The sequence below is a fragment of the Phoca vitulina genome, unplaced genomic scaffold (assembly GCF_004348235.1).
Source record: "Phoca vitulina isolate PV1807 unplaced genomic scaffold, GSC_HSeal_1.0 scaffold2, whole genome shotgun sequence".
Classification (NCBI taxonomy): Eukaryota; Metazoa; Chordata; class Mammalia; order Carnivora; family Phocidae; genus Phoca; species Phoca vitulina.
In genome coordinates, this window is record NW_022589705.1 from 88,067,126 (window position 1) to 88,092,040 (window position 24,915).

General features: G+C 52.4%; 1 protein-coding gene across 2 annotated transcripts in view; it reads right to left on the reverse strand.

Moving 5' to 3' along the window:
* Nucleotides 1-24,915, reverse strand: part of IGSF21 (immunoglobin superfamily member 21) — a 235,076-nt gene that overhangs the window by 118,608 nt on the left and 91,553 nt on the right. For both annotated transcript variants that reach the window (XM_032392617.1, XM_032392626.1), the window contains exon 2: nucleotides 13,909-14,021. In XM_032392617.1, coding sequence (XP_032248508.1) covers nucleotides 13,909-14,021 — 113 coding nt within the window. The remainder of the gene's footprint in view (nucleotides 1-13,908; nucleotides 14,022-24,915) is intronic.

The following is a 24,915-nucleotide window of genomic DNA, read 5'->3' on the forward strand; positions in this document are numbered from 1 at the left end:
GGACATGGGAAGAAGCAAGTGGATTCAGGGAGTGTTTTTGAAGAGCAAAATGGAGGGGCTATAGGATGGGGTGGGGGAAGGGAAAAGGAAGGGAGGAGAAAGCAGAGAGCCCTAGGTGGTTGGCCTATGTAACCGGCTGGATGAGGATACCATTTACTGAGATGGGGAAGAATGGAGAGGAACAGCTTTGGAGGAGAAATCCAGAATTTTCCTTTGGCCATGTCAAGTCTGAGATGCTTTTCAGATATCTTTGGGGGGTGTCTAGAGAGTTGGAAAATTGGCTATTGTTGCTTTCTTGCTTAAAATTCTTCACATGCCCCCTGTGGCTACAATCCAAGCTCCACTAGATGGGACCCCAGCTGTGGCACGTCCTGCTTGAGTCCCTGACTGCCATCAGCCTCCTCCCCCTGCCCCAGCCTCTCCATCCTTCACCAGCGCCTGACGCGATGCCAGCAGGCCAGTCCTCGGGGCCTTTGCACCTGCTCTTCCTCTCTTCGCCATACCTTCTGTCCCCTCCTCCTTCCAGAACAGCTCCAGCCCAGGGCGGGGGCATCTCGTGTGTGCCTCTGTGCCATCCTGTCTCTCCCAGCAGAGGGTGGGCCAGGGACGGCACCCACACAGGGGTCCGAGGGGAGTCAGTTCCTTACAAGAAGGAATGGCCTGGAAACAGTCAGTCCGAGCCCACGGATTCAGACAGGCTCCACGTCTCTCTGTCCCCCAGCGGAATTTGATATTCATAGAGTAAACAGGGTCAAAGGGGAATGTTTCGGCCACTTCAGGAAATAAGCAGCTTTCCAACGCCCTCAATTACTTTGGAAACACCTGCTCACATATAATTAATGTGCCAATTAAAGTGATTATTATCACCATTAAAGCAGGTCCCCCAAGAACCACTACTTGACAACACTTGTTTACACTCATTTGCATTCCTCCACCACTTGCAAAATAATAATAATGATAATAATAATAATAATAATAATTTCATTTCTCGAAGAAGAGTCTCCAATTCAGACTTCCCGCTACTCCAGGCTGCCTGTCTCCCTCATGAACAGGGTTTCTGAGGGCTAAGCGCCACGATTCGAAGAAGATCCTCCCGTGGACGGGACCACCAAACTCTCCTTCACATTCACCAAAGGAACCTGGGCAGCTGCCCTGTGTGAGCGGAGAGCCCGGGGGATGGGCGCAGGTCCTGTCCTCTCCACCTGTCTGCTCCGCATGCTGCTGCATCATCTCTGCAGGGAGACGCTGTTCTCCTTGGGGTCCTCCTTCCAGGGTGACGGTCCCTGCATGGCTCTGCAGACAGGCCCCGGGTGTGTCATGAGGAGGACAGCCCCAAGCAGCCAGACCCCGACTGCTCCCACCCACTCCGCTCACCTGGCCGGCCCTCTCCCCAAGCAGGAGGCTCGGAGCTTCCCCAAGGGGGATCCAGACAACCCCGTCAGCTCTGTGGACCAGCCCGGGCGCTATAGGGGAAGTCAGACGGGCTGGTGGACAAACCCGCTCCACCCTACTGTCCTCGAGGCTGGGGGCCAGTTACCTAACCTCTCGGATCCTCGGTGTCCTCAGCTCTAAAGTGGACAACAGTACTGGCATCCAGTGATTTCTGCGAGAATTCAGTGAGGTGACCGAGAGAGGCCTGACACACCTTGCCCCGTGCCAGAGCGATGGCATTAATGGTGATGATTATGGGGAAGAGACAGGCTCCCCAGGCCATGGGGGCTCAGCCCCTCTGAGGGCCCAGCACTGGGGTTGCCTGTCACTGGGGGGGAAATCCCTCCCGCCCCCCAGGATGGCATTTATGGCCGTCGGTGGCGCCTCCCCAAAAGTGTCGCTCTGGAATCAGGCGGCTGGGTTCAAAGTGTGACCGGCCACTCTCCTGGAGCACAACGGCTCCTCAGGATCCCAGGCTTCGAAATGGGAACGATGGTGTTCGGGGAGCAGGGCCCATTCTCCCTCCCCCGCAGGCCGCCTTCTTCCGCCCCCAAGGCTCTGGGAGTTTCATTCCGGAGTCTCACTCCGGGGGCACGGGGAGACCAGCCTGGAGAGGAGGCAGGGGCCACAGCTTCTGGCGACAGCAGTGATCCCGGTTTCCATCGTGAGAATGATGCGGATGCTGCCCTGATGTGTTGCAGGCAGGGTGACATGGCCAGAGGGGGGCTGGACATGACCTTTGGCTGCGGAGTGGTCTTCTGGATCTGGTCTTCCCCTCTTCCCAGCTCCCAGGCATCTGCTGCTTCAGCCGCTTGGAAGGCTCATGTAAGGGTGGGGCACCTACACGCGTGTGACTCTCAGGACATCTGCAATCCACCCCTCTTGTGGGAATCTAGAACTTTCCGGGAACCTGGTGTCCCACACTTGATGTGTGGCCTCACCAAGCTGGGTGGATGCTCCGTTCCCTGCCTTGTCACGATGTCATTGCTGGGAAGCTGGCCTTGATACAGCATAAAAGTCCACAGCTGGAATGGACAGTGTCATCCTGCCCTGTGCTCACCTGGGCCAGGAAGCCAGAAATCCTTTCTTTTGCATTTTTGACCCATGGCTATTGTAACATTTGCTTAGAGACTTCTAAGGCTGGGGGATCTCTTCAGTCCCCAAGACACCCCATCCCTTGTTGACAAGCTCTAATTGTGAGAATATTTGTTATCTCATCAGCTAAAAGGTTTTACTTTTGTGTCCCTCAGAACCACATAAGCCATTCATTCATTCATTCACTCACTCACTCACTCACGAATTCATTCATTCTCCAGGTATATGCTGGGCCACAGAGACAAACAGGATACCTGGTCCTTACCAACAAGGGTTACATTCCGGGAGAAAGACATTCCACGATTATAATTAATCGCCCCCTTGTGAGCTCTCGGCTAGCAAACACCGAGCCTTTTTTGGGGCAGTTACCACAATTTCAAAGCACTTCTTTGATAATCTTTCACGTAATACCCATTTCCCTGCTTAACTGCAAGCGCTGTACAAACAAGGCCGGGTTGTTATGTTGTTCTTACTCAGTGCTCTGTTCCCAGGGCTTGGTACATAGTGGGTGCTCGAGAAACACCTGTCTTAGAAATGAACATGTGAGTCCAGGATGTCGGGTCAGGAGGCAGAATTCTGAGTATTTTGAGAGTGTTCTGAGAATCTAACTCAGCGTGGTGGTTGAATGGGGAAGAAGCTGGAAGGGGAAAATGGATGGGGGAAGGGGAGGTCTCTGGGAATGACCTTGTAGCTGACCTTGGCGAGCAAGTGGGAGTTTGCCAGCTGGAGCAGATAGAGGATGATGTGGTGCGTGCATCAGCACGTTCCAGAAACTGCAAATAAGCCATAAGATAGGAGTGGTGGGTCCATTTGGGAACATGGTAGGAAGCATTGCTACAGAAATTAGCTAATGGAGCTTGAATCACGAAGGACCCAGTACATGCTTGAATCACGAAGGACCTTGAACACGGTCCTTAAGGTGATGGAAGCTCTTGTGAAGGGTGGGGTGAGAGGTAGGAGTGCAGTCATGGTATTATCAGTGATCAGCTCTGTGGTTTGGAAAAGCGCCAGGAACGGGGAGACTGAATGCCCGTGGGTGTCTGAGTCCCCTGGTAAAAAGGCACAGTCACCCTTCCCACAGCATGACACACCCAACCAGGAGAAGGTTGGACCAGGAGAAGAAGGAAGGACTTGGAGGGGAGGAGGATCTTGGGCTGGTGTTTCTCAGAAACATCCCTCATTTTAGCCACCTTACTTTATATCCCAGGCGTGCTGGAGCACAAGTTCACCTTTAATCCTCTGCGACAAGTTAAGTCAGCCCCTTGTCACTTAAACCCAGCAGGGCTAAGTCAGGCCAAGGCTGCTGGAAACCACACTCTGGGCTCAATATAGCTCCCAGAGTCCACTGGCTCAGAGTCTCTCCACCTCTGATGAAGAGTGCCCAAGCCTCACCTTGGGAGCGCAAAGTGCCAGCCTCCTCCCCAGCTTAGCGTCCTCTGGGGGAAGGAGGGAGGCTGGTTGCAAGGTGGGAAAGAGACAGCACATTCTATACAGACCATCCCACTTCACCCTTTTATTTTACTGATGAAGATCCTGAGGCTCAGAGAGGGAAACTGATTTGCTCTAGGTCACACAGCAGGATGTCTGGCCCCAGACCCCTGCTGTTTTCTCTTCTGTGCACTTGGCAAGAGAGGACAAACTCCCCGGACCGAGCTAAGTCATCAAAATGTTCACCTTGGATCTGCCAGCCTACATGTCTTTCACGACCATCCAATGCGAGAGTTTATTTCTGGGGGTGTCCAAATGTGGCCCAATAGAACATCTTGTTATTTGGGTGTCCCTCTCAACAGTTTGGGAACCAAGAGCTCTTCTCAGTCCTGTGTGAAAGGCTCCGGGCAGAGAAACGGTCTCATTGCCAATATCACAAACTTGATCTTAATCCTCCAAAGAGGATGGATTTCTCTGGTCAAAAAAACCCCCGCCTTGTGCCAGGGAGAACTATAACGTGTTGCCAAAGCAAGCCTTTCCTTCCCCCCCCCCCCTTCTTTTCTCCTTCTTCCATCCAAGGATGTCTGTTCACACATCCAGACTGACTGTCCTGTGGTGTCCGGGCTGAGCCCAACCCCCCGACATTCTTCCCACGTAAAGTTAACTACAGCACCCTCTTCCCACCAGGTCCCCGGAGAGCTCATGGACCACAGGTTTTTGACGTAGCCTTACGGCCCCTCGGTCTCTTAGATCCATCCTGAGTGTGGCCCCTGAGGGGCCAAGGGTGGAGACCCTGCACGTTTCATACTCTCAAGCACCTGGGGACACCTTCTGTTGTTCTTGAGCTTTTCGGGGGGACGTCACAGAACCCTCTGAGAATATTCAAGCCCTTTTCTCTCTCCCCAGAACCACATACAACATTTTGGGCATACTTCCTGGGGTTTCAAGGAGAGACCCCGGAAGCTTATCCAACTACTCTGTAGGTATCCAAAGACCCCATGTAAGGACCATAGCCCGGGGTCTGCCAGCATGATGGCACATACTGGAGAAGCAGAGAAATAAAACTCAGCGACAGACACAAAAACGAGATGAATAACTAAGATACCAGGAGATAAGTCTCTAATGCAAGTATGTACAAAGTGCTAAGGAACTTCGCAGGAGGATCTCTTAATTCCATCTTGGTGAACAAGGTCAGAGGCCTCCCAGAGGTTTGGCCAGGGGCAAAGAGAGGATTTAGTAAGCTAAGCGAAGCCTCTGTCCCCTGCTCTGTGGGTGAAGGAAGCAGCTTGTCTGCAGGGCATCTCCTCTGTTTCACACAAATCCCTGTAAGATGTTTGGGGGAAGGTGATCAAGCCCGTTGGCCAGATGAGGAAACAGATCTTTACAATGTAATGAAGCCTGGCTGGTTTGGAATCTCCCTCTGGGGGCACTGGGTCCACCTGGCTCTTTCCGTCTCCAGCCCTGAGTACCCTGCTTAGCATGGAGCAGAGCCTCGGGGAGGTTGTGTGCATGGCTTTTGTCCAAAGGCCACTGAGTTAATTGGATGGTAGAGCTGGGATCTCTCCTCCAAATACCACATGCACTGCTGAGTTACTCTGGGATCCCCCAAACTCTCTCAGCAACCACTGTCCCATCCTCCAGGAGGAGAGCACGGCTGCCACCAGGTCTGGGCTGCAAGGCTGGGCAAGTTTGGAATAGATAATGTAGCTGGTAGCTTATGAAAGACATACAAACGGAGAGGGACCGAACAGAAGCAACTGAGTCTTTATGTTACAGCAAAGGTTTGTCCGGAAGATCGAGGCCATGTCACCAGTAGCCTCCCTGCCTCCTTCAGCCTCCTCCAGGCAGGCTTCTGCCCCACTAACTCCAACGAGGCTGCTCTTGTCCAGGTCCCCAGTGGGCTCCATGTGGCAAATTCACGGTCACTTCTCTGGTCTTGTCCTAAGTCATCTTGTCACAGCATTGGACAGAGCTGGCTCTTCTCCCTTGGGATCTGAGACACCCATGCACCTCGCTTCCGTCACATCCTGCCGGCTGCACCTTCCCAGCCTCTTCCCTGGTCTACTTTTCTATCTCTAACACTTGAGCACCCCAGGGGCCAGCACTGGGTGCTCTTCTTCCGCCCCCTCCCCCTGTCCTCTCGCCCAGGCCCACCATCCATATCTGAGGCCCCCAAGTATGAATCTCCAGTCCTGACCGCAGTCCAGAACCCCTGACTTGTAGCCTCAGCAGCTGCTCTGACAGCTCCACCCCACGTCTTAGAGGCAAGGCACCTGGAACTTAACACAGGTGACGGGGAATCCCTGCGAGCCCCCTCCTCCTCTCCTGTCCTCCCGGTCTCAGGAAATTGCACCATCCCCCACATCTAGCTGCTGGAGCCTGAAAGCCAGGAGTCACCCTGAATCCTCCTTTCCTGCCTCCCGCCAACACATTAGCAAGCCTGTTAGATGCCACCTGCAGGTCCCAGCAGAACTTCCTTCCTTCTCACCGTCTCCACGGCCACCATCCCAGTTCTTGCCCAAGCCACTGTCACCCCTTGCCTGTTATTGCTGGAACAACCTCCATGTGGACCCTCTGACTCCAGTCTTGCCTCCCCTACACTCCACCCTCTACCCACAAGTGACCTTTTAATAAAGTGAACCAGATCCCGTTACCTTCCTGCTCCAAACCCTCCAAAGCTGCCCTTGGAACAACTCCAGAACCGGTGCCCCGGAGCACAAGGCCTGGCATGAAGGGTCCTGCCTGTCTGTCTCACCTCATCTCTTAACTCCCCACAACCGGCTGCATTCCAGCCCTGCAGGTGCACTCTCTTTTTGTTCTTTGAACATGCGAAGCTGGTTCCCAGAACAGCTCCTTTGCATGTGCTTCTCTCTCTGCCTGGAATGTTCCATCTCCTTCCCCTGGCAAGATGGATTCCTTGTTGCCTTTGAGGTCTCAGCTTAAATGAGTCTTTTCCTGACCACTCAGTCCCTTTCGATCCCACCAAACTATTTTAATTCTATGCACCGCCCTTACTTTGGTCTGGTATTTTTTCTGTTTGTTTATCTTTTTATCCCTTCCCCCAAGCTCAACTATGGGAGTTCAGGATCTTGGTGTCCCGTTCCCTGATGCACCCCCGGTGCCTAGACCCATCCTGCTCAGTTAACTACATGCTGGATTAATTAATGTCGGCCGGGTGAATGGAGCAGCTAGCTCCTATCAGAGTTTCCCATGCACCAGAACATGGTCCCTGGCTGGGCCAAGTGCATTACAATCATCCGGGGAACTGGTTAAAAGTAAAATGCCCTGAGGCCCCAAACCTCAGCCATCGGCATATTTTTACAGGTCCTTCTGAAAATTCTACAGAGCGACTAAGGTGGACAACTCCAAACCGCCCTTAAAGACCAGGGATTGGGGCCGTAATAACTGCAATTCACACTCTGACCTCTAGGGGGAGCGCCCGGGTTTCTCCACCACTCCACCCCCAGAAGGAGGAGCCCTGTGATTAGGGTCTGGGATAGATTCAACCTGTTCCTGAAGGTGGAAGAAAAAAGTGCAATGGAACTAGCCTGGGAAATGTGTTCTTACTTCCTCTTTATGTGTTATTAGTTATTCTATGATTAGCTGTCCTTTGGCAGGCCCTCTCCCTGGCACACTGTCTTTCCTCTTATGTAACTGGGATGGTGAGATGGGGCCTGGGGCATTCTTCATCAGAGAGAGCATGCCCCTTTGGGAGGCTAGGGGCAAGGGAGGGAGGCCTGGACAAAGCAGCTCGGACCAGCTTGGCTCTGGTTCTGTGAAGAATGTGTCTTGTCTTTCCTACTCCCTTCCTCCTCCAGATTTAGGAGCTGTCAGATCAGGATGTGGGTCCAGGGGAGGAACATGGAGCAATCAGGTTGGGTCCAAGCCAGAGGGGCCAGAGGGGTGGTCCGGCTCACTTCTCCAGGACTTAGGCCTGGTCTCTACTCATCGCCAAGAGTGTACCTGCCTTCTCGCCCTTGATGATATCATTGGACCGTAATGTCCCCTTATGATCACCACTTTCTATTTTGGTTTCAGACAACAAAACATTGTCAAGGACTTACACTAAAAGAGAGCCAATGCCAGTAAAACCATTTTGAAAGAACTCTTTGCTTCAGGGAGAGAAGAGCTAAGATCCACTGAAATGGCTTAGCTATGTGATAACATTTCCAAGAATTGAAATCCAGTGAGTTTTTGAAATCCAGTATAACCACATAGACACAAAGAATATACCATTTTAAATGGTTGTCTCTCCCCTTCTGCCTTGGGAATGTAGGTGGGAGGATGGAATTCAAGGAATCCGACAATCCTTGGTGATCTTCCGAAAACACCTTCCACTCTCAGTTTATAATTTCCTTTTCTCGATCCCTTAAGCTACCAAGAGACATGCTAGGACAACGGCCACCATTTTGAATAGGTGCCACAATGAATCAAGCCTTGGGCTTGTTTGGCTGCAGACGTTATCTCTTGAAGCCTACAATGTAGGTGTTTTCATGCTTGATTCCACATGAGGTTTCTAGAATGCAGAAAGTTTAGGTCACTGGCCAGACACATACCCTGAACTCATATGCAAGTATCCTGACGCCTCAGCCCTCTGTCTTCCTATCTTACCCTTCCCAGCCTCGTGGGCCAGAGCAGACACAGCCCTATCACACAGGTATCGAGCAGAGCCCCCCGCGGGAGCTTGCCCTGGCCAGGTAGCATCACGGAGAAGACACTCATACTGCAAAACAAACACCCAGGCACACGCTCCCCACAAGGTGAAAGAAGCGAGATACTGGGGTTCTGAAAGCGGGGCATTATCACTACTGATCAATCTCCTCTTCTATCTCCCTCCGTGGCTCTCTTTTCTGTGGCCTTGTAACCTGGGCCCAGCGCAGCTCTGGGGGACAAATTGTGAAGGAAAGACAAAACAAAGGAAAGATGATAAAAACTGCTATGAAAGGTTAAACTCCCATGATTCTCTGTGGCTGTTTAATGGATTTCTATGATATAAACAGACCTTTGGCTTTGCCTGCTGGGCAGGTGACCTCCAACTAAATGAGTTTAGACAGTATTCCCTAATAAGAAATGTTCCTTTCTCCCCCATACGCCACCAAGCCCCCTGAGCATACAAAGACCCTCTGTCCCCTGCAGACAGTTACTATTGGCTGTACACACACCCCCACCTGAAACACAAGTGGGCCACGTGGCATGGTGTGCTTTTGTATCTATTGTTCTATCACTTGGTCACTTAACAAACATTTACTGAGGTGACTCTGCGCTAGGCATTGTGGATACAGTGGGGAAAAGGTCTGGCCTTGGCCCTTGAGGATGTTCACCGTCCAGTTGACAGACAGGTGTTTTGACACAGAGAGGTATGAGCTGGATTATAGACCCGCAAAGAGGAATCATGGAGGAGGGAGTGTCTAGAACTCTGCGGAAGTCAGGGAAGGTGACATGAGCTGAGACACGGTCTCTTTGGATGGCCTCAGTTTCCTCATCTGAAGAGTAGGCGTAACAATAGACCCGAACTCACAATGCCAACATGAAAATGAAAAGTAGTCATGTATCCAGTGCCTGGCACATGGTAAAGGCTAAATAACGTTAGCCCCTCAGATTCATATTTGCAGCATTACTGAATGAGTCCCCAGTTATAGATGCGAATGAATAGAAATCATTAAGTAAAGGATATTATTAATCATTTGTTCTCTAGAACCAAGTCTTGGCTTTAATGCTAGGGTAGTTTGCTTTTTAGGTGACTGTCCCCTACTGGCCAAGTATGGAATTGCACCCCTGCTCCATTAGCTTCTGCATATTTCTAGGGAAAAAGCATGAGTCTGGAAAACTCAAATCTGGGAGAGGAAGCCATACAATGGTGGAGGGAGCACGGAGAGATGGGGAGGAGGGCTGTGAGGCATCCTGAGGGTGAACAGGGCTTTGATAGACAACTGGGATACCCAGGACCTCAGGTGCCTGACAACCCTCTCGACATTTGTTTTCAAAGAGGTCTTCTGAGAATGACGGTCACTCTGCCTATGCCCTCCCATGCCCCTCCCCCCAATCTAATGATGGCAGGTTACATAACAAATACAATTCATTTTTCAGAACTTCATGTTAGAGTAAGTTTGCCTGGAAAACTGGCTCCATGAGCAGTCCACTGTTATTCCCTTGCCAGGAAAGCACAGTATATTCCAGAGGCCTCAGAAAAAATTGCAAGTATCTATAACGGACTGTCCAATAGAACCTTCTGTGATGATGGAAATGTTCCATACCTACCCTGTCCAACATGGTAGCCACCAACTGCATGTGGCTAGTGAGCTCTTGAAATATGGCTAGCCTGACTGAGGACATGAATTTTTAATTTAATCTGATTTGATTTAATTCGATTTAAATTTAAACAGCCAATGTGACTAGTAGTGGCTGCCATACTGGACAGCACAGACCCAGGGGCTCTGATCGCATCCGCTTTGAGTCTGTTCTATAGTTTTGGCACTTTCTTCTACAAACTGGGGAGTCTGTGGGGCAAAGTGCCCAAGGTTCAGGCCCTGGCCACCTCCTCCCATCCCCTGCCCCCGCCCCACCCCTAAGGCATCCACACGGCAAGACCTTCCCAAATGTTCAGCCAGAGGTCTTGTTAACGCCAAGGGAGTGGTCCCTTTTGCTTCAATTTCATCAGCTCTGCCAATCTACCCAAAGAATCCAATCCATTCATTACATTTCTGAAAGCTCAGGATGATTCCATTGCTAAGACAATGTCTTTAGGACCAGAGGGGAGGCTGCTGGGCTTTACACGTCTTGGGCCATTTTGTGCCCAGTGGGCTGAGCGGGAGTGGTGGCCTCCCCACAATGCCTTGCTTTTCCCTTCTAAAGACATTGGAGACACAGCCCTGGCTGGGCCTGTGTAATCTATTCATTTCCTTCCAAGCCGGGCTCTGTAAGCTCATTCACAGAGGATGGGCAAAGGAAGCTGGGGAAGCAAACAGACGTACAGAAAACAAACAGCGCTGGGCAGCTCCCTGTTTGGGGAGGGGCAGCTGTGGGGGGAATGGAGGTGGGAGAATGGAGATGTAGGGGCTTGTCTGGTGGGGGGGTTCTGACTGGAGGAGAGTGGGGCTCTCCTTGCTGCATCTCCTACATTCTCTAGAAGCCCTGCCTCCCCCTCTCCCGCAAGGAGTCTTGGCTCCTGCAGCCCCCATCTTGGTAAGCTCTTATCTCTCTCCATTCAGCTGGCTCCTTGGGAAAAGAGGCGATGGGTGAGGGAAGGCCAGAGTGGCAGCAGACAGAGAGAGAACTGGCAGCATCGAGACACTTCCCTGGAGTCCCCCCCAACCCCCCTCCCGGCCTCTGCCCCCATCCGCACCATCACAGACAGGGTATGCGAGGTTCCCCTGGTCCCAAGGAGACTTCCAAGTCAGCTGAGCCTGCTCCCTCAATCCAGATACAGAAGCACAAGGGCCCAAACATTTGGCTCCAGTGGGTGATTTGCATGTGATTTGCATACATCTGCATACCCCCTCCCCACTCCAGAGGCTCGAAGTCAAAGGATGTGAAATGAAGTAAAATAAATTAATTAGTGCAGCCTACCATAGCCCAATACACAGGGCCTGACACTGTAAGAGATGCAACTGATTTTTAAGGCAATCAACATGATGGCAGGCTAGGGTGGAGAGAGATGGGGGGGTTGGTGATGGGGGATTCTCAGCACTGGGGGTAGAGAAAGGGAGGGAAAGTCCATATCTGGATTGAAAACTGGGCATCTTCGTCCTGCCCCAGCCTTCTCCCCCATCTTCAGGGGACACAGGGTGGAGCCACGTGGAAGCCTGGTTCTGGCTTCCTACACCTGGGCTTGGCGCTGGCCTTGCCCCACCCCCTCCAACACAGAAATTCCATTTCAAACCAGAGTGGAGATAGTTGCTTCAAGGGCTGGCAAGGCAATGAGGTGTCCACTGGTAGTTCCCTGGCTGCAAGCTTCGCCCCCCTAAACTGTTCCCATTGGGTCTTTGTATTTCTCTCTGCCAGCTGGGCGGGTCTTTTGCCTCCCCTCATTCCGATCCCATCTAAGGATGGTGGAGGGAGAGACAGTCCCATCGTTAGCAGTGAGCTGCAGTTAATTTAGCACCGTCCTTCTGCCAGGTGCTAATGAGATGCTTGCAGTGGGTGTCAGCCATGCAGCTCCCATATCATGTAAATACGCCTCTTAGTGATTCAGTTCATGGCACTGTTTAGCGTATGACTTGACTTTCTCTAAGCCTGTTGATCTATCCAGGATGGCAAATCTCCTCTAACGCTGGGGCCCTGTGGGGTGCTGAATGTCAGGTTCACACCTGTGGGGCCCAGGCTGCCCGGAGAGCTGGGGGGGAGGGGGTGGCTAGAAGCAATTTTAAGCGGGAGGGGCTACAGTGCTAAGATGGAGAACAATGATTTTGGGTAAAAGGAGCTCAAATCACAGCCAACAAACCAGCAGGTGATAAATCAAAGACCAAGAAGGCAAGAAGGACCAGCAAGGACAGGAGGGTCCAACCAAGGCTGGGGCGAGAGCAAGAAGGAGATTGAGGAGCGCAGTTCTGGGTCAGGGCATTGAATGGTGAGTGTGCCCCAGGGGGATTCTCTAACGCAGGGTTTCCAAGCCCCACCCCGTGCCTGCTGGGGTAGTGTGAAGGAACAAAGGAACCAGTTCTAGAAGCCTGAACTTCAAACTGCCCATGCCACCCCTTTCCCCCTCTCCGCACTCTGCACCCCCCACCTGCGACCTCCATCCGCTCCATCCAGAGCAGTTCCACCCGACTGTGTCATCTGCGGGTTTCATCTGAAGAAAGGGCAATGCAGCAGACAGAGGTCAGAGAAGTGTTAGATCAGGGGTTGGCAAACCGTGGCCACTGGACCACAGCAGCCTATAGCCTGTTTCTGTACAGCCCACGAACCAAGAATGGTTTTTTACTTCTTTGAATGGTTGAAAATATAAAAAAGGAGAGTATTTTGTGACATATAAAAATGATATGAAATTCAAGTCCCAATGTCCATGAATAAAGATTTATTGGAATTGGAACAGCCATGGCCTCCTGTTGACACACTGTCTGTGGCTGTTTTCACACTGTAACGGCAGAGCTGAGGCGTTGTGACAGAGACCATACGGTCCCCAGAGACGAAAACATTTACTATCTGGACCTCACCAAAACGTGTGGCCAAACGCTGTTTTAGATCATGGGAAGGGGAGTTCTCTGCCCAACCTGTTTCCAAGATGGCGGCACCTTGCTCTGTGCGAACCTTAGCATGGCATTGCAAGAACATCGATTCCAACTGGACCTTCTCCTGAGCCCTGCCAGCCCCGACTCCCTTGTGGCCAAGGGACACCAGGCTGGGCTGCCTGGCCCAGACACATGAAGGCTCTTATCAGTGGCTGAAAAGGCCAACACTTGTGTCCCATACCCAGAGCTGGTCCTCCTGTTGCCAACAGCTGGGCCCTGGACAGGTGTGCATCTGTGTGTCTCTAAGAGCACCCCTCCTCAGACCCAGCTCAGGGTGCCAGGCACCAGGATAGTCCTACATGTACTTGAGTTAGAAGGCGGACTATGTCTGTAATTTGTTTCAAGAAGGCAGGACGCTGTCCTGGTCTTCTCTGTGCTCTGTCAAGAACATCACCCAAAGCCTCACGCCTGAAATTCCAGCCTTCGATGTTCCTTATTTGTTACACAGCAACCAGGGCCCACAGGGTTCTCACACTTGGTACTGCCAGGGTTTCCTGAGCACAAGGGCATGTTAGGGACACCAAGGAGACCAAAATAAGAGAAAGCCTGAGGACGGAGGAGAAGCCTGAGCAAAGCATTCTTGGAGAAGGGTTTGGGCAGAGGGCACAGGACAACACAGAGCTGGGACCAAGGACATAGCCAAGCCTGCAAGGGTCTCCAGAGGGGTTCTGGGCACTCTGCCTTCAGCCCTGGCTGTGGCGCGGAGGGCAGAGCTGCGGTGACTTACCCGGTACCACACGATCTCGCGCATGCGACCATCCGTCTTGAAGTTACACTTCAAGGTCACGGCATCACCAGCCACCACGGGTGGGAGAGGCTCAATGTTCACAGTCAGGTAGCCTGTGGGAAAAAGGAGAAGGGAGGTGAGGGCATGGGAGGAGCAGAAGGGCTGGGCTGCCTGGGGCAGGGTGGGGAGAGAGTTAGCACAACTGTAGGGGGCACTGTTCACTCCAGAGACTGTGTGATCAGTGCCCACAGCGCAGCTCCTCACTCATTCTTCCTTCTCATTGACATCTCCGCCCTGAGAACCTCCCTGGCTCCTGCAGATCCCTCTAGTCCTGAAACATTTCTTCTTGGCATCAATTTCTCCTTCAAAGTACCTGTTGGCAGCTGGAGGAAATGCCTCAGGGCATTTCTACAAGACGTCCCAGAGAAACGGTCCTGTGGTCAAACACTATACCTCCTTCGCCCCTTTTACAGGGTCTTGATATGCATTAGCCAGTTAAGCCCTACGGGAAATGAGCATGCTGAAACTCATCTAACCCAGCATTTCTCTTAGCCACCCCTGAAGCCCCGTCAGCATCTGGTGCTGCCAGGGTGCCAAGGAACCCACATCAGGAAACGGTGTCCTAGGTGCTCAGACCCCTCCACTCCCAGCCTCATAACCAAATTACTGCTGAGGAAGGGGGAAGAGCTCCCCGAGGAGCTCTCTAAACCTCCCATCTCACACATCGCGCCACCCAAGGGGAGAGGTGGTTCCCCTTGAGGCCACAGTGGTGGAGGGGTGACAATGAGCTGACCATCTTGGAAGGAGTCCATGCCGCTGCAAGCCCCAGATGCTGCGTCTCGCTCACCAGCTGCCCCTGGTAGCCACAGCCTGGGGAACACTCCTGTCCCCACACCCAAGTCCAGCTTGGTGAGGCCTCTGACCCTCTCCGCTGCCTCCCACCGCCCCATCCCGGAGGGCCAGGACCCACTCTAGCTCGGTAAGGGACCTCATTCTTGGGCTGATCGTCTAGGCCTATCTGATTGGCTTCCCGCTGCTGATGGCCAGCCATTGATCTAATGGATCAATCCAGTCCGATTGTCTTAATGAGAAAACTAGCCAGGATGGGATCAGGGATTTCAATTGTGCAGGCAACCTGAGCGGATCAAGCCCAGGGGCCTGACCCCTGCCTGGAGCTTAATGGTTACAGTACTCCTTGGGGGGTGTGGTGGGGGCACCAAGAATCGACCTCTGCAGGATCAATTTGGAAGCTGGAATCAGAATCGACTTGTGTGGTACCATGCTTCAGGTCCCAACAGGCCAGAGTGAGGGGTAAGGCAGGGGGCTCACCTCCAGGGAGCCTCAACCTTAGGCTGGAGTTCAGGCTGCCGGGGAGCCCCACAGAGCCTGCGTGGTCCTTGAGAGCAGTGACTGGAACCAGCTGGAAGGACCAATTCTGTCCCCTCCTTTTGTCAGTCATTCAGTTCCCAAGTTGGCTCCCACTTGCTCTGAGCAAGGCCATGGTCCAGGATGCAGAAAGTTCTCAGCATTGCCCTGTCCTCTAGGCATGCACAGTTTGGGGACAGATTCACGATCTGGTCACCCTCAGTGGGCGGGTGAAGGTGGGGGGCTGTGGAAGCGAGGGAAACCTTTCCAACCTGGACCATCAAGGAAGTCCCCAAGCACAGCCACATCCCAAACCATGACAAAGGAGGAGGCTGCCCTCAGGGGGATGAAGCCCAATGAGCGAGAGGACTCCGGGCAAGTCAATCCTAAGCAGGAAATAGTAATAACAGGTCACATTTCCATGGCACCTACTGTGAGGCAGGTACTGGGCTAAGAGCTTAATACACACTCACTCATTTACCTGTCCCAACAATCCTAGGACAGTATTACTCCCACTTTCATGGGGAAACAGAGAGGCAGAGTAATTACCAAGATCACACAGCTGTAAGTGACAGAGCTGGGACTGAAGCCCAACCTTCTGGTCCATTCTGACCACCATGCTCTATACAGCCTCTCTCATGATGGGAGAGGGAGGGAAGGGTTGGCAGACACTTCACATCCAGCCCTAAGGAGGAGGGGGGCTGTTGCTGGAGGACTGTGACAGAAGTACAGGATCTGATCCTGTCCACTGCCATTCCCAGCCCTGGGCGGACCCCCTGGCTCACCTGTCCAGTGGGGCTGCCCTCCCTGAGGGTCTCAACTTTGAAGCTGCAAGCCAGATGGCTGAGGAGCTCAAGACCAGAGAGGGGCCCCCTCCCGCCCGAAGGAGGTGGGAAGGACACATTCTTGGTTGGGTAAATCTAGCAGCCAGCCCACAGTGAGTAAAGATGGTGCACGCGCGTGTGAGGCGGGCCACAGCGGGATGGAGGTGCCAGCTTGCAGGGTCGCCATTTGTTGGCAAACCACGGGGGAATTACGGGTGTGAAGCCAGTGGGGACCGGGGGGACAGCTGAAGCTCTGGTAACTGGTGGTTGTGTTAGGAGCACCACAAGGTGAGGCAGATGGCCCAGGGCAACAGGACTCAGGGGCGTGCAGGGTGAGGGCAGTGAAGAGCTCCCTCCACAGCAGCGGGTGAGGGGGCGGGCAGGGGCACATGGGACCCCCAAAGAGGAGATTTAGAAGGTGGGCGTATAAGTGCAGTGGTTCTGACGCCTTAAAACTGCATTTCCCGGAGCGTGTAGACAGGAGGGAGCTTCTAATAGACGTTTCAGGCAATGAGATTATTACCAACACGGTGTTGAACAAAATTAAGCATGCTCCCCCCCCCAAGACTTCTCTCCTTCCAGCTTCCTGTCTTGCCTTCCTTCATGAAAAAATATTTATTGGGAATCTATGCAGTACCAAGCACTGCTCCAGGCACGAGAGATAAAACCATGAGAACAGGCAAGTCCTGCTCTCAAGGAGCTGACGTTCCAGAAGAGGGGACAACAGTCAAAAAAGTGAACAAGGGGAAATACGGCAGGTGGGAACAAATGTCATGAAGAACGTAAAACGGGGTAAAGCATCAGGGAGCAGCAGGGCAGGGACAGCTCTAGAATGGGTGGCCCACCAGGCCTCTCTGAGAGGGCCAACCTAAAGGTAAGTGTGAGCCACGCAGGTATCTAGGGGGAAAGCATTCCGGATGCAGAACACCGCATGGGCAAAGGCCCTGAAGCTGGAGTGTGCTCAGGGTGCTCCCTCAATTTGGGCCAGGGTGGGACATTTTTCATAACACTGTACACTCTGGATCCCGTCTTTGACTCAGCATCTTGTAGGAGTGGAACCAGGGCAGGTGTGAAGGGGGGGCGTGTGCAAAGCTGAGGGAGGCACTCACCCCACCACAGGCCCCTGAGTCCCGCCTGCCTCCCCTCCTCCCGGCCTTGCTCAGTCCTTTGGAACACACAGCAGGAACAGGAACAGGTCTCTAACCCGAGGCGGAAGGGACTATGTCTCCCCCTCCCGAGGTCCCCCCTGCTCGGAAGGTGGAGGCCAGGGGTGACAGCTCCCAGCCTAGCCGCCCTGAGAGGGAGGGAGGGGCTCGGGCCACCACGCGGGGACTAAAACCTTCTCCCTGGGTGCGTGCGCCACGTTCTAGCTCCCGTTCAGTCACCAGCACTCGCGACAACCTGTACGATGCCGCGCTTGCTGCATGCGTCAGGCTGGAGTGTAGTTGTCTGTTTGCACATCTGCCTCTCCTTCTGGAATGCGAGCTCCATTAATATCAGCAGAGTATGAAAATGAGACTCGACAAGCGCTGCTTTTGGAACTTTCTTACGTGTAGGCGCTGTGGATCCCGCCACCCCGCGGACACTGCTCTGTCGCAGAGAAGGAACGGCGGTTCAGGGCCAGGACGAGCCTCAGGTGATGTGTGATGTGTGGGCGCAGCAGCCTCAGGTCTGGAGGGAGGATCACTAGCTGGGGGAGGGGGGAGGCGGGGCGAGAGGCAGGCGACAAGGCAATTTTCTGATAGATGTACCAGGTGAGGATTGCGTCAGCGCCAATCAACACCTGGATCACAGGTGAGAAATCACCTTCCCAGATGCAGACACATGCACAGGAGAAGGGACGGCGAGGGTTCGTGGCCAAGGAGGTTTTTGCAAGAGAAAAACACAAGGGAAATTCTCCTTTAGGCCTGACTAAACTTCTCCAGCTCCTTTTCCACTGAACCCCATCACCTTCTGAATGCCTTGCATTGGTTCTTTCTCTGGAGACTCCTCCCTTGCTTCTCCCATCCGCATGCCTCCAACAAATTTGAAGCCAGATATCTGGTTCAAGCTTCTTGCTCTACCACTCGGCAGTGACCTGGGCAAGTTAGGTGGCTGCCACAGGACTCAGTTTCCTCATGTGTAATGTGGACATGGGAATAATCACAGGGTGGTGAAGCATGTTCTGGGGTATTGCTTACCACGAGCCCTGCCCACATAGGGAGGCGCTCCTGAGCAAGGTGAGCGGGACTGTGCTCCCTGCCTTCTCAGAAATCCAATCCTTCCCACTCACTTCCACTGTCCAGCTGAGGAAAGATGGTCCCGGACAGGGCCCAGGGGTGGGAGGGGGAAGAGTGGAGTCTGACATCTGGAAATTGGTCAAGGAGTAGGAGATTCAGAGATGACCAGGGATCAGAGCCGGGAGGTCCCTGAGGGCATCCTTCCCCCAAGGCAGAGGACAGAAAATCAGAGAAGAGATTTGAGCAGGACCCAGGACCCATCCCTCCACCGTCCCCCCCCCCCCACTTCCCACTACTGCCCGGGTATGGGCTGGTGGGAAGGGACAGCTGAGCAGGCAGGGGTCAGGGGAGACGGGCTCATCCACCAGCCAGGAGGCAGTGAGCATAGTCAAAAGGGCCAAAGAGATGTGAGTTATGGTCTCAACTGTGCTGCCAACCAGCTCTGGGACTTCAGGCAGGCTGTCCCTCTCTTTGGGCCTCAGTTTCCTTGACTCTAAAATGAGGAGTGAACTGGATTTTTAGGGCCCTCCAGCTCCAATCAATCCCATGTCAGATGTCAACTGAGCCCGAATCTTGCCCCCTTCCTTCCTGGTACGACTCAATACCATTTCTCCGAGAAGTGAATCCGTCAATTAATCAGCCACCAGCTAAAGACGGAGCTCTGTCTTTCTCTGCATTAAATTTGCCACCAATCAACCTTTTGCATGAAAGCCCCCAAGCACAGTATCAAAAAGCAGGATCAGGAATGGAGCCAGATTCATCTTAACTAAGCAGTTCATTATCCTGAATGGGGCCATCACTCTCCCCCTCTATCTCTGACAGCATTTACACCACTCCTGTTAAGATACATTTAGCAAAATTGCAGGCAATATTTAGGAACCAGGCGCCCTCCCCAGTGAGGTGATGACAAATAGTTCCTCTGTCTGGAAACTCGCCTTGTCATATCCCAGCATCCCTTCTCTCCCTCTCCCCTTGCCCAGCTCAGAGGAGATGCTTCCAGAGGGCCAGCTCATGTCTGGCCCCATGGGCCAGTGAGGGTTGTCATGGGAGGAGTCCAGGCCTGCCTTGATGTAGTGAAAAGAGACAGAAATTATGTTAGGGTGACCAGATGTCCAGTCTGTCCAGACCGACGGGTTTCCTGGGACAGGGGTTTTCAGCAGCAAACCAGAACATCCCTGGCAAACCAAAACGTCCCTGGCAAACCAAAACAAGGTGGTCACCCTAGTTGTAATCCCATCATGGCCCATGGATGGCCCTGGCACATTGCTTAAACCTCTCTACCTGGTTCAACAATGAGGGTGACCATATCTCCCTTGACCAACTCAAGGACTAGGTAGAGTCAATGCTGACCTCTTCCCCGGTGCTTGACTCCACGTGGGCTCAGTAGACATTGGTGGTTAAGGAAGTAACTTGTGGATTGGGGTCCAGCTTGGACTTCCTACAACTATTCATGCCCTTCCAGCATCCTCTGCCAGCAGCCAGGGTGCTTTCTCTAGAATGCACACCCCTGGCCTTCTTAGGGGCCTTCAGAGCTTCCAATTGCTCCATGGGGAACATCTTGAATTCTCTCAGGGAGATCTGGTGCGTGCCCAGCTCAAGCTCCCTGTCCAGGCCCTGCTCTTCCTCACAAGCAGCCCCCTCTCTCACTGCTGGGTCCTAGCACAGGTGGTCCCCTCCGTCCTGAGCCCTCATTCTTGGCTTGGGAAACTGCTGTTCACCTGCAAGGATTAATGGAAATCTCACTTCCTCAGGAAGACTTTTCCTGACTCCAGGCTGCCACAGTCCCCAACATACCCCTTCCTCCCTCCCACTTAGGACACAGAAAAGGGCTTGTAATGATGTATTCGGTGAACATTCACCACTAATGAGGCCATGAACTGGTGGTACCGATGTGCCCGGAGCAGTGCCTAAATCAGAGTCTCTATTGGATGAAGGCACAGATTAATTGTGCCCATGCCCTAGACTGTCCCATAGTTAGAGTGGGTGGTGTTCCCAGGAGGATCCTCATGCAAGCACCTCTTCCCTGTGGCCTTGTGTGACGTGGCCCCGGCCAGGGTTCTCCACAGACTCAGGTGCCTTCTGCACCTGCCTCTCTGACCATGTCTGCCTGAACTGGCATTGGTGCCACCTTAGAGGACCCAGGGGTCTCTACTGGGGGTCAGGCAGGAGAACTCCATCCAAAGGAGGAAATCAGCACCGAGTGGAGAGCGGCCACCCCGTCAGGTGTGGAAGGATGTAAGACACACCAACTGAGTCAGCAGATAGACAGACAGGAGGTAGAGCGAAGACCACGGGCAGCACGAGCCATGAATAGAGGCAGCAGACTCCACGGGTGATAGCACTTGCTGAACCACCATAGAGCAGGGCCCCCGAGCAGCAAACACTGGGTGTACACCTGAGCAGGGTGACTGGGCAATAGTAGGGAGCTACTGCTGCATTCTGAACAGCGTCCTGCTTCTCCTGGGAACACTGTGCTGAGCTGGTGTCCTGTCTCCTTTGATTCTCCTAGTTACCTTGCTGCCAACAGTAGTAACTGGGTACCTCGTAGCAGGTGGGTTAGGGACCCCAAACGTAGGCCACCACATTACTGCCTGATGCACCCTTGGATGTCTGCAGCTACCTCAAATGAACAGGTCCAAAATGGAAGCAATGTTTCCCCCTTGGCTCAGCGAACACCTCCAAGGCCTGCCATCTCTATAAAATATACCCAGAATCCAACTCCCTCACCCTCCACTGCTACCTCTCTGGGCCCAGCCACCATCATTTATCACTGGTCTACTGCAATGTCTCCCAACTAGTGTCCCTACTCCCACCTTTGCCCCACCTGCCTCTCTGATTTCATCTCCCCTCACTCTCTTCCTCATTCCCTCCACCCACGCACAATGAACCCTGCCCATCCCTGAATATTCCAAGCATATCCCCACCTCAGGGCCTTTGCACTTCCTGGTCCCACCTCCCAGAACAGTCTTTCCCTCCATACCCACATGGCTCAGTCTCTCAGTTCTGCTGCTCAACTGCCACCTCTTTGGAGAAGCCTTTTCTAACTATCTTCATAAAGTAGTATTCCCTGTCATTCTCTTGTTCTTTACCCTGCTTTATTCTCTTTTAAACATTTATTACTGCCTGGTACATATTTATTTGCTTATTGTCTACTGATATTTCCCTCCCCCTCCCCCATACCCAACCAGGTTGGAAGCTCCATGGGAGCAAAGACTTCGTGTGTGCACGTATGTGTATATTTCAAACTGTTTCCCCTGGTGCACAGACTGGACAATTTCTATTGATCTATTTCAAGTTCACGGACTTCCCTCCGTCATCTTTGTCCTGCTACTGAGTCCATCTGGCGAGTTTTTTAAAAATTTCAGTTATTGTATTTTTTGTGTCTGCAGTTTCTATTTGGTTCTCCTTTATACCTCCTATTTCTTTGCTGAGCCTTTCTATTTTAATATTTGTTTCAAGACTATTTGTGATTGCCTGTCCAAGCATTTTTATAATAGCTACTTTAAAGTCCTTGTCAGATAATTCCAACACAGGTGTCACCTCATCACTGGAACCTGCTGATTGTCTCCCTGTGTGAATTGAGATTTTCACGATTCTTTCTATGTCAAGTGATTTTAGTTTGTGTCTTGGACATTTTAAGTATTACCTTATGTGAATCTGGTTTATAGACTTGTTTATACTCATTCTTTTAGGGGCACTTCAAATTCTAGTGTTCAAACCGCCTGCTAGTATTTGTTTCTGATTTTCCAAATAGGTGTCCGTACATTCTGTCCAGGTCTCACGGTCATATGAGTGGGAGATAAAGGAAGGCTAGTCTTCATCACTTCACACTAGAAGTCCTTGACTTTTGTGTTTTTTAACCACTACTTTATCCCTAGAAACTAGAACAGTTCCTGGCATTTTAATAGGAATTCCATTATTATGTGTTGAAGGAACCAAAAACTTTGCCAAATACATGTGATCAGTGCTTGGTGATTTTCAAAGGATATCTGTAATTATTAGCTCACCAATCACCATGGCAACCCTGTGGGACAGTGTCCCCGTTTTACAGGTGAGGAGAAGGAGGCTCTGGGATACAGAATGACTTCCTCATGATCACACAGAAGCAGGCTCAGCAGGCCGGCCCTTTGGGTTTTTTTTTTTAAAGATTTTATTCATTATTTATCAGACACACAGAGAGAGAGAGCACAAGCAGGGGGAGTGGCAGGCAGAGGAAGAGGGAGAAGCAGGCTCCTCTCTGAGCAGGGAGCCTGATGCAGGGCTCGATCCCAGGACCCTGGGATCACGACCCAAGCCAAAGGCAGACGCTTAACCAACTGAGCCACCCAGGTGCCCCCAGGCTGGCCCTTTGATTCTGAATCCAGTACTCCTTGGCCATCCCTCCCACAGGATCCCCCTGCCCATTGCTCTCAGATGTTAAGCAAGCTGAAAACAGGGGTGAGTCAGAGGGTCGGGTGCCCAGAAGTACATGGGAAACCTTGCTCCAGGCAGGCAGGGTCAGACGCCAGGCTAGATCAGCAGGACACAACACTTCCATGAGGGAGAGCAGGATGACTGGTAGTTGAGGCCATTTTCAAGTTCAAAGCCAGCAGAGGAGGCTAGGAAGGCCAGGAAGACGTGTCTGAGAACGTTTCCAGGGCTGTGAGAGACCCCGAGGCTGGATGGATGAATTTGTTTTATCACATCCCTGACATACAACCCCCTGATCCCAGCTCTGGACAATTACCTTGGTCCCAAAGTGCCTGTTTGTGTCACTCAAGCCATCACTTTTTGATGTAAAGTAGCTAGAGAAGAATCAAAGGCAATGCACATGCAAAGGTTGTGTCTGCCATCAGACTAGGAGCTCCCTGCAGGCGGGCAGGGACAGTGTCTCACCTCCTTCTGTGGCTGGGAGTGCAGAAGTGATGCAGGGACTCACGGACCCCACTCCCTTGGGAGAATCAGCCTGGACTCACCAGGAAGTGACCTGGGGCAGACAGATAGTCAGGTGGTGGCAGCAGTTCTATCAGCTGGATTTAAGACCCTGCTGGGGTAGGCCATGGGAGTCGGGGTCACATAAATTCCCGATGACACCCTCCCCTTTCTGTGGGGCTGGGATTGATCTCCATGTGCTAACAGGAACTCCATGCACCACCACTCATGAAGAAAAGGAGGTCACCCCATCTCATCAAGATAAATACCATAGCGTGGCACTGATGACAGCCTCCCTGGGCTCCCTGTGCCGCGTAATTACTATCGTAATAAATATTATTACAACAAAACAATTACTGCAACCAGATCTTTCAGGCAGGTACAGAGGGTTCTGTGAAAAACACTTTCCATGCTGGGCTAACAGGTGCTCCCAGCCAAAAACCAGGTTGAGAGGTGGGGCAGAGGGTGGAGGGGGCCTTTTAAGAAAAGAAAGCCTCTGAGTGAAGAGGAGAATTTAACAGCTCACCTGTCTCTAGGATGGATCAATTCTTCCTCTCAAATAGCTCTCAAAACTGTGTCTGCCCCACACCAATCCTGCCTTGGTTTGGGCCCCTAAAATTCCTCCCCAGGACCCTGATCAGTGAGCTTGCTGATGTCCACCCTCCAGCCTGGGTGCTCTAACACACCACCACCTGGGGTCTCAGTGATGTCTCTAAAATGCTAATATGATGACACCACCTCTCTGGCTAATGCCATTCAATTTCCCCACCCCATTGCCTTCCAATTCAGGATCAAGTTCAGACTCTGTCATGGCCAACTGGGCCCCTAATGATCTTGCCTCTCTCAGCCTCCCCAACTCAATCAGTCTCCCACCATGTCTGTGCCGCCGTGCAACCCACCCACTACCCCTTCTACACGCCCCCTCAGGCTCTTCTTTGTGCCTGTGCTCTTTGCTCTTCCCAGATTGCCCTTCTCTGAGTTCACGTAGAGAAATTTGTACACGTCCTTCCAGGTTCAATGCAACAGTCACCCCTCCCTGGATTTATCTGAGTCTGATACTACCTCTTCTGAGCTCACAGACCCTTGTAAACATCTCAATCATAGCCGTCCACACAGATTATAATGTAACACATGATTCTTTGTGTATGTCTCTGCCAGGATACTGGGAGCTTCTTAAGGTCAGGGACCTGATGTGCATCTCCAGTTCCCTCTATGATGTTCGGCACATGGTGGGTGCTCAGCCCGTGTGCTGTACAGATGAGATGGTGAATGAGCCATCCCACAAACACTGCATGTGACGGTGCTCAGTGAGCCGTGTAGCCCTGGACAAATGAGGATTATGTTATAGCCTAGTGTACTGATGTCACGCCTGGATCCACATCCTTCTTCGTCTCCTCGCTGCCACTGGGATGAAGTCCAAACCCTTTCCCCTCACACTCATGGCCTGCCTCCTCCTCAGCTCATCTCTTGTCCCTCTGCCTTTTGTATGCTGGGCCTCAGCCATCCTGAATTACTTAGCACTCCCCAAACAGGCTAGACTTCGTGTGGCTACTGGGTCTGTGCACCTGCCATGCTTCTGCCTAGAGCACCTGCCATCACTTTACCCTCACTGTTTTGATATGCCCTTCAGGGCTTAGCTTAGACATCACTTATAGTAGAGGCCTCCCCTGACACCCACCCCTACTTCA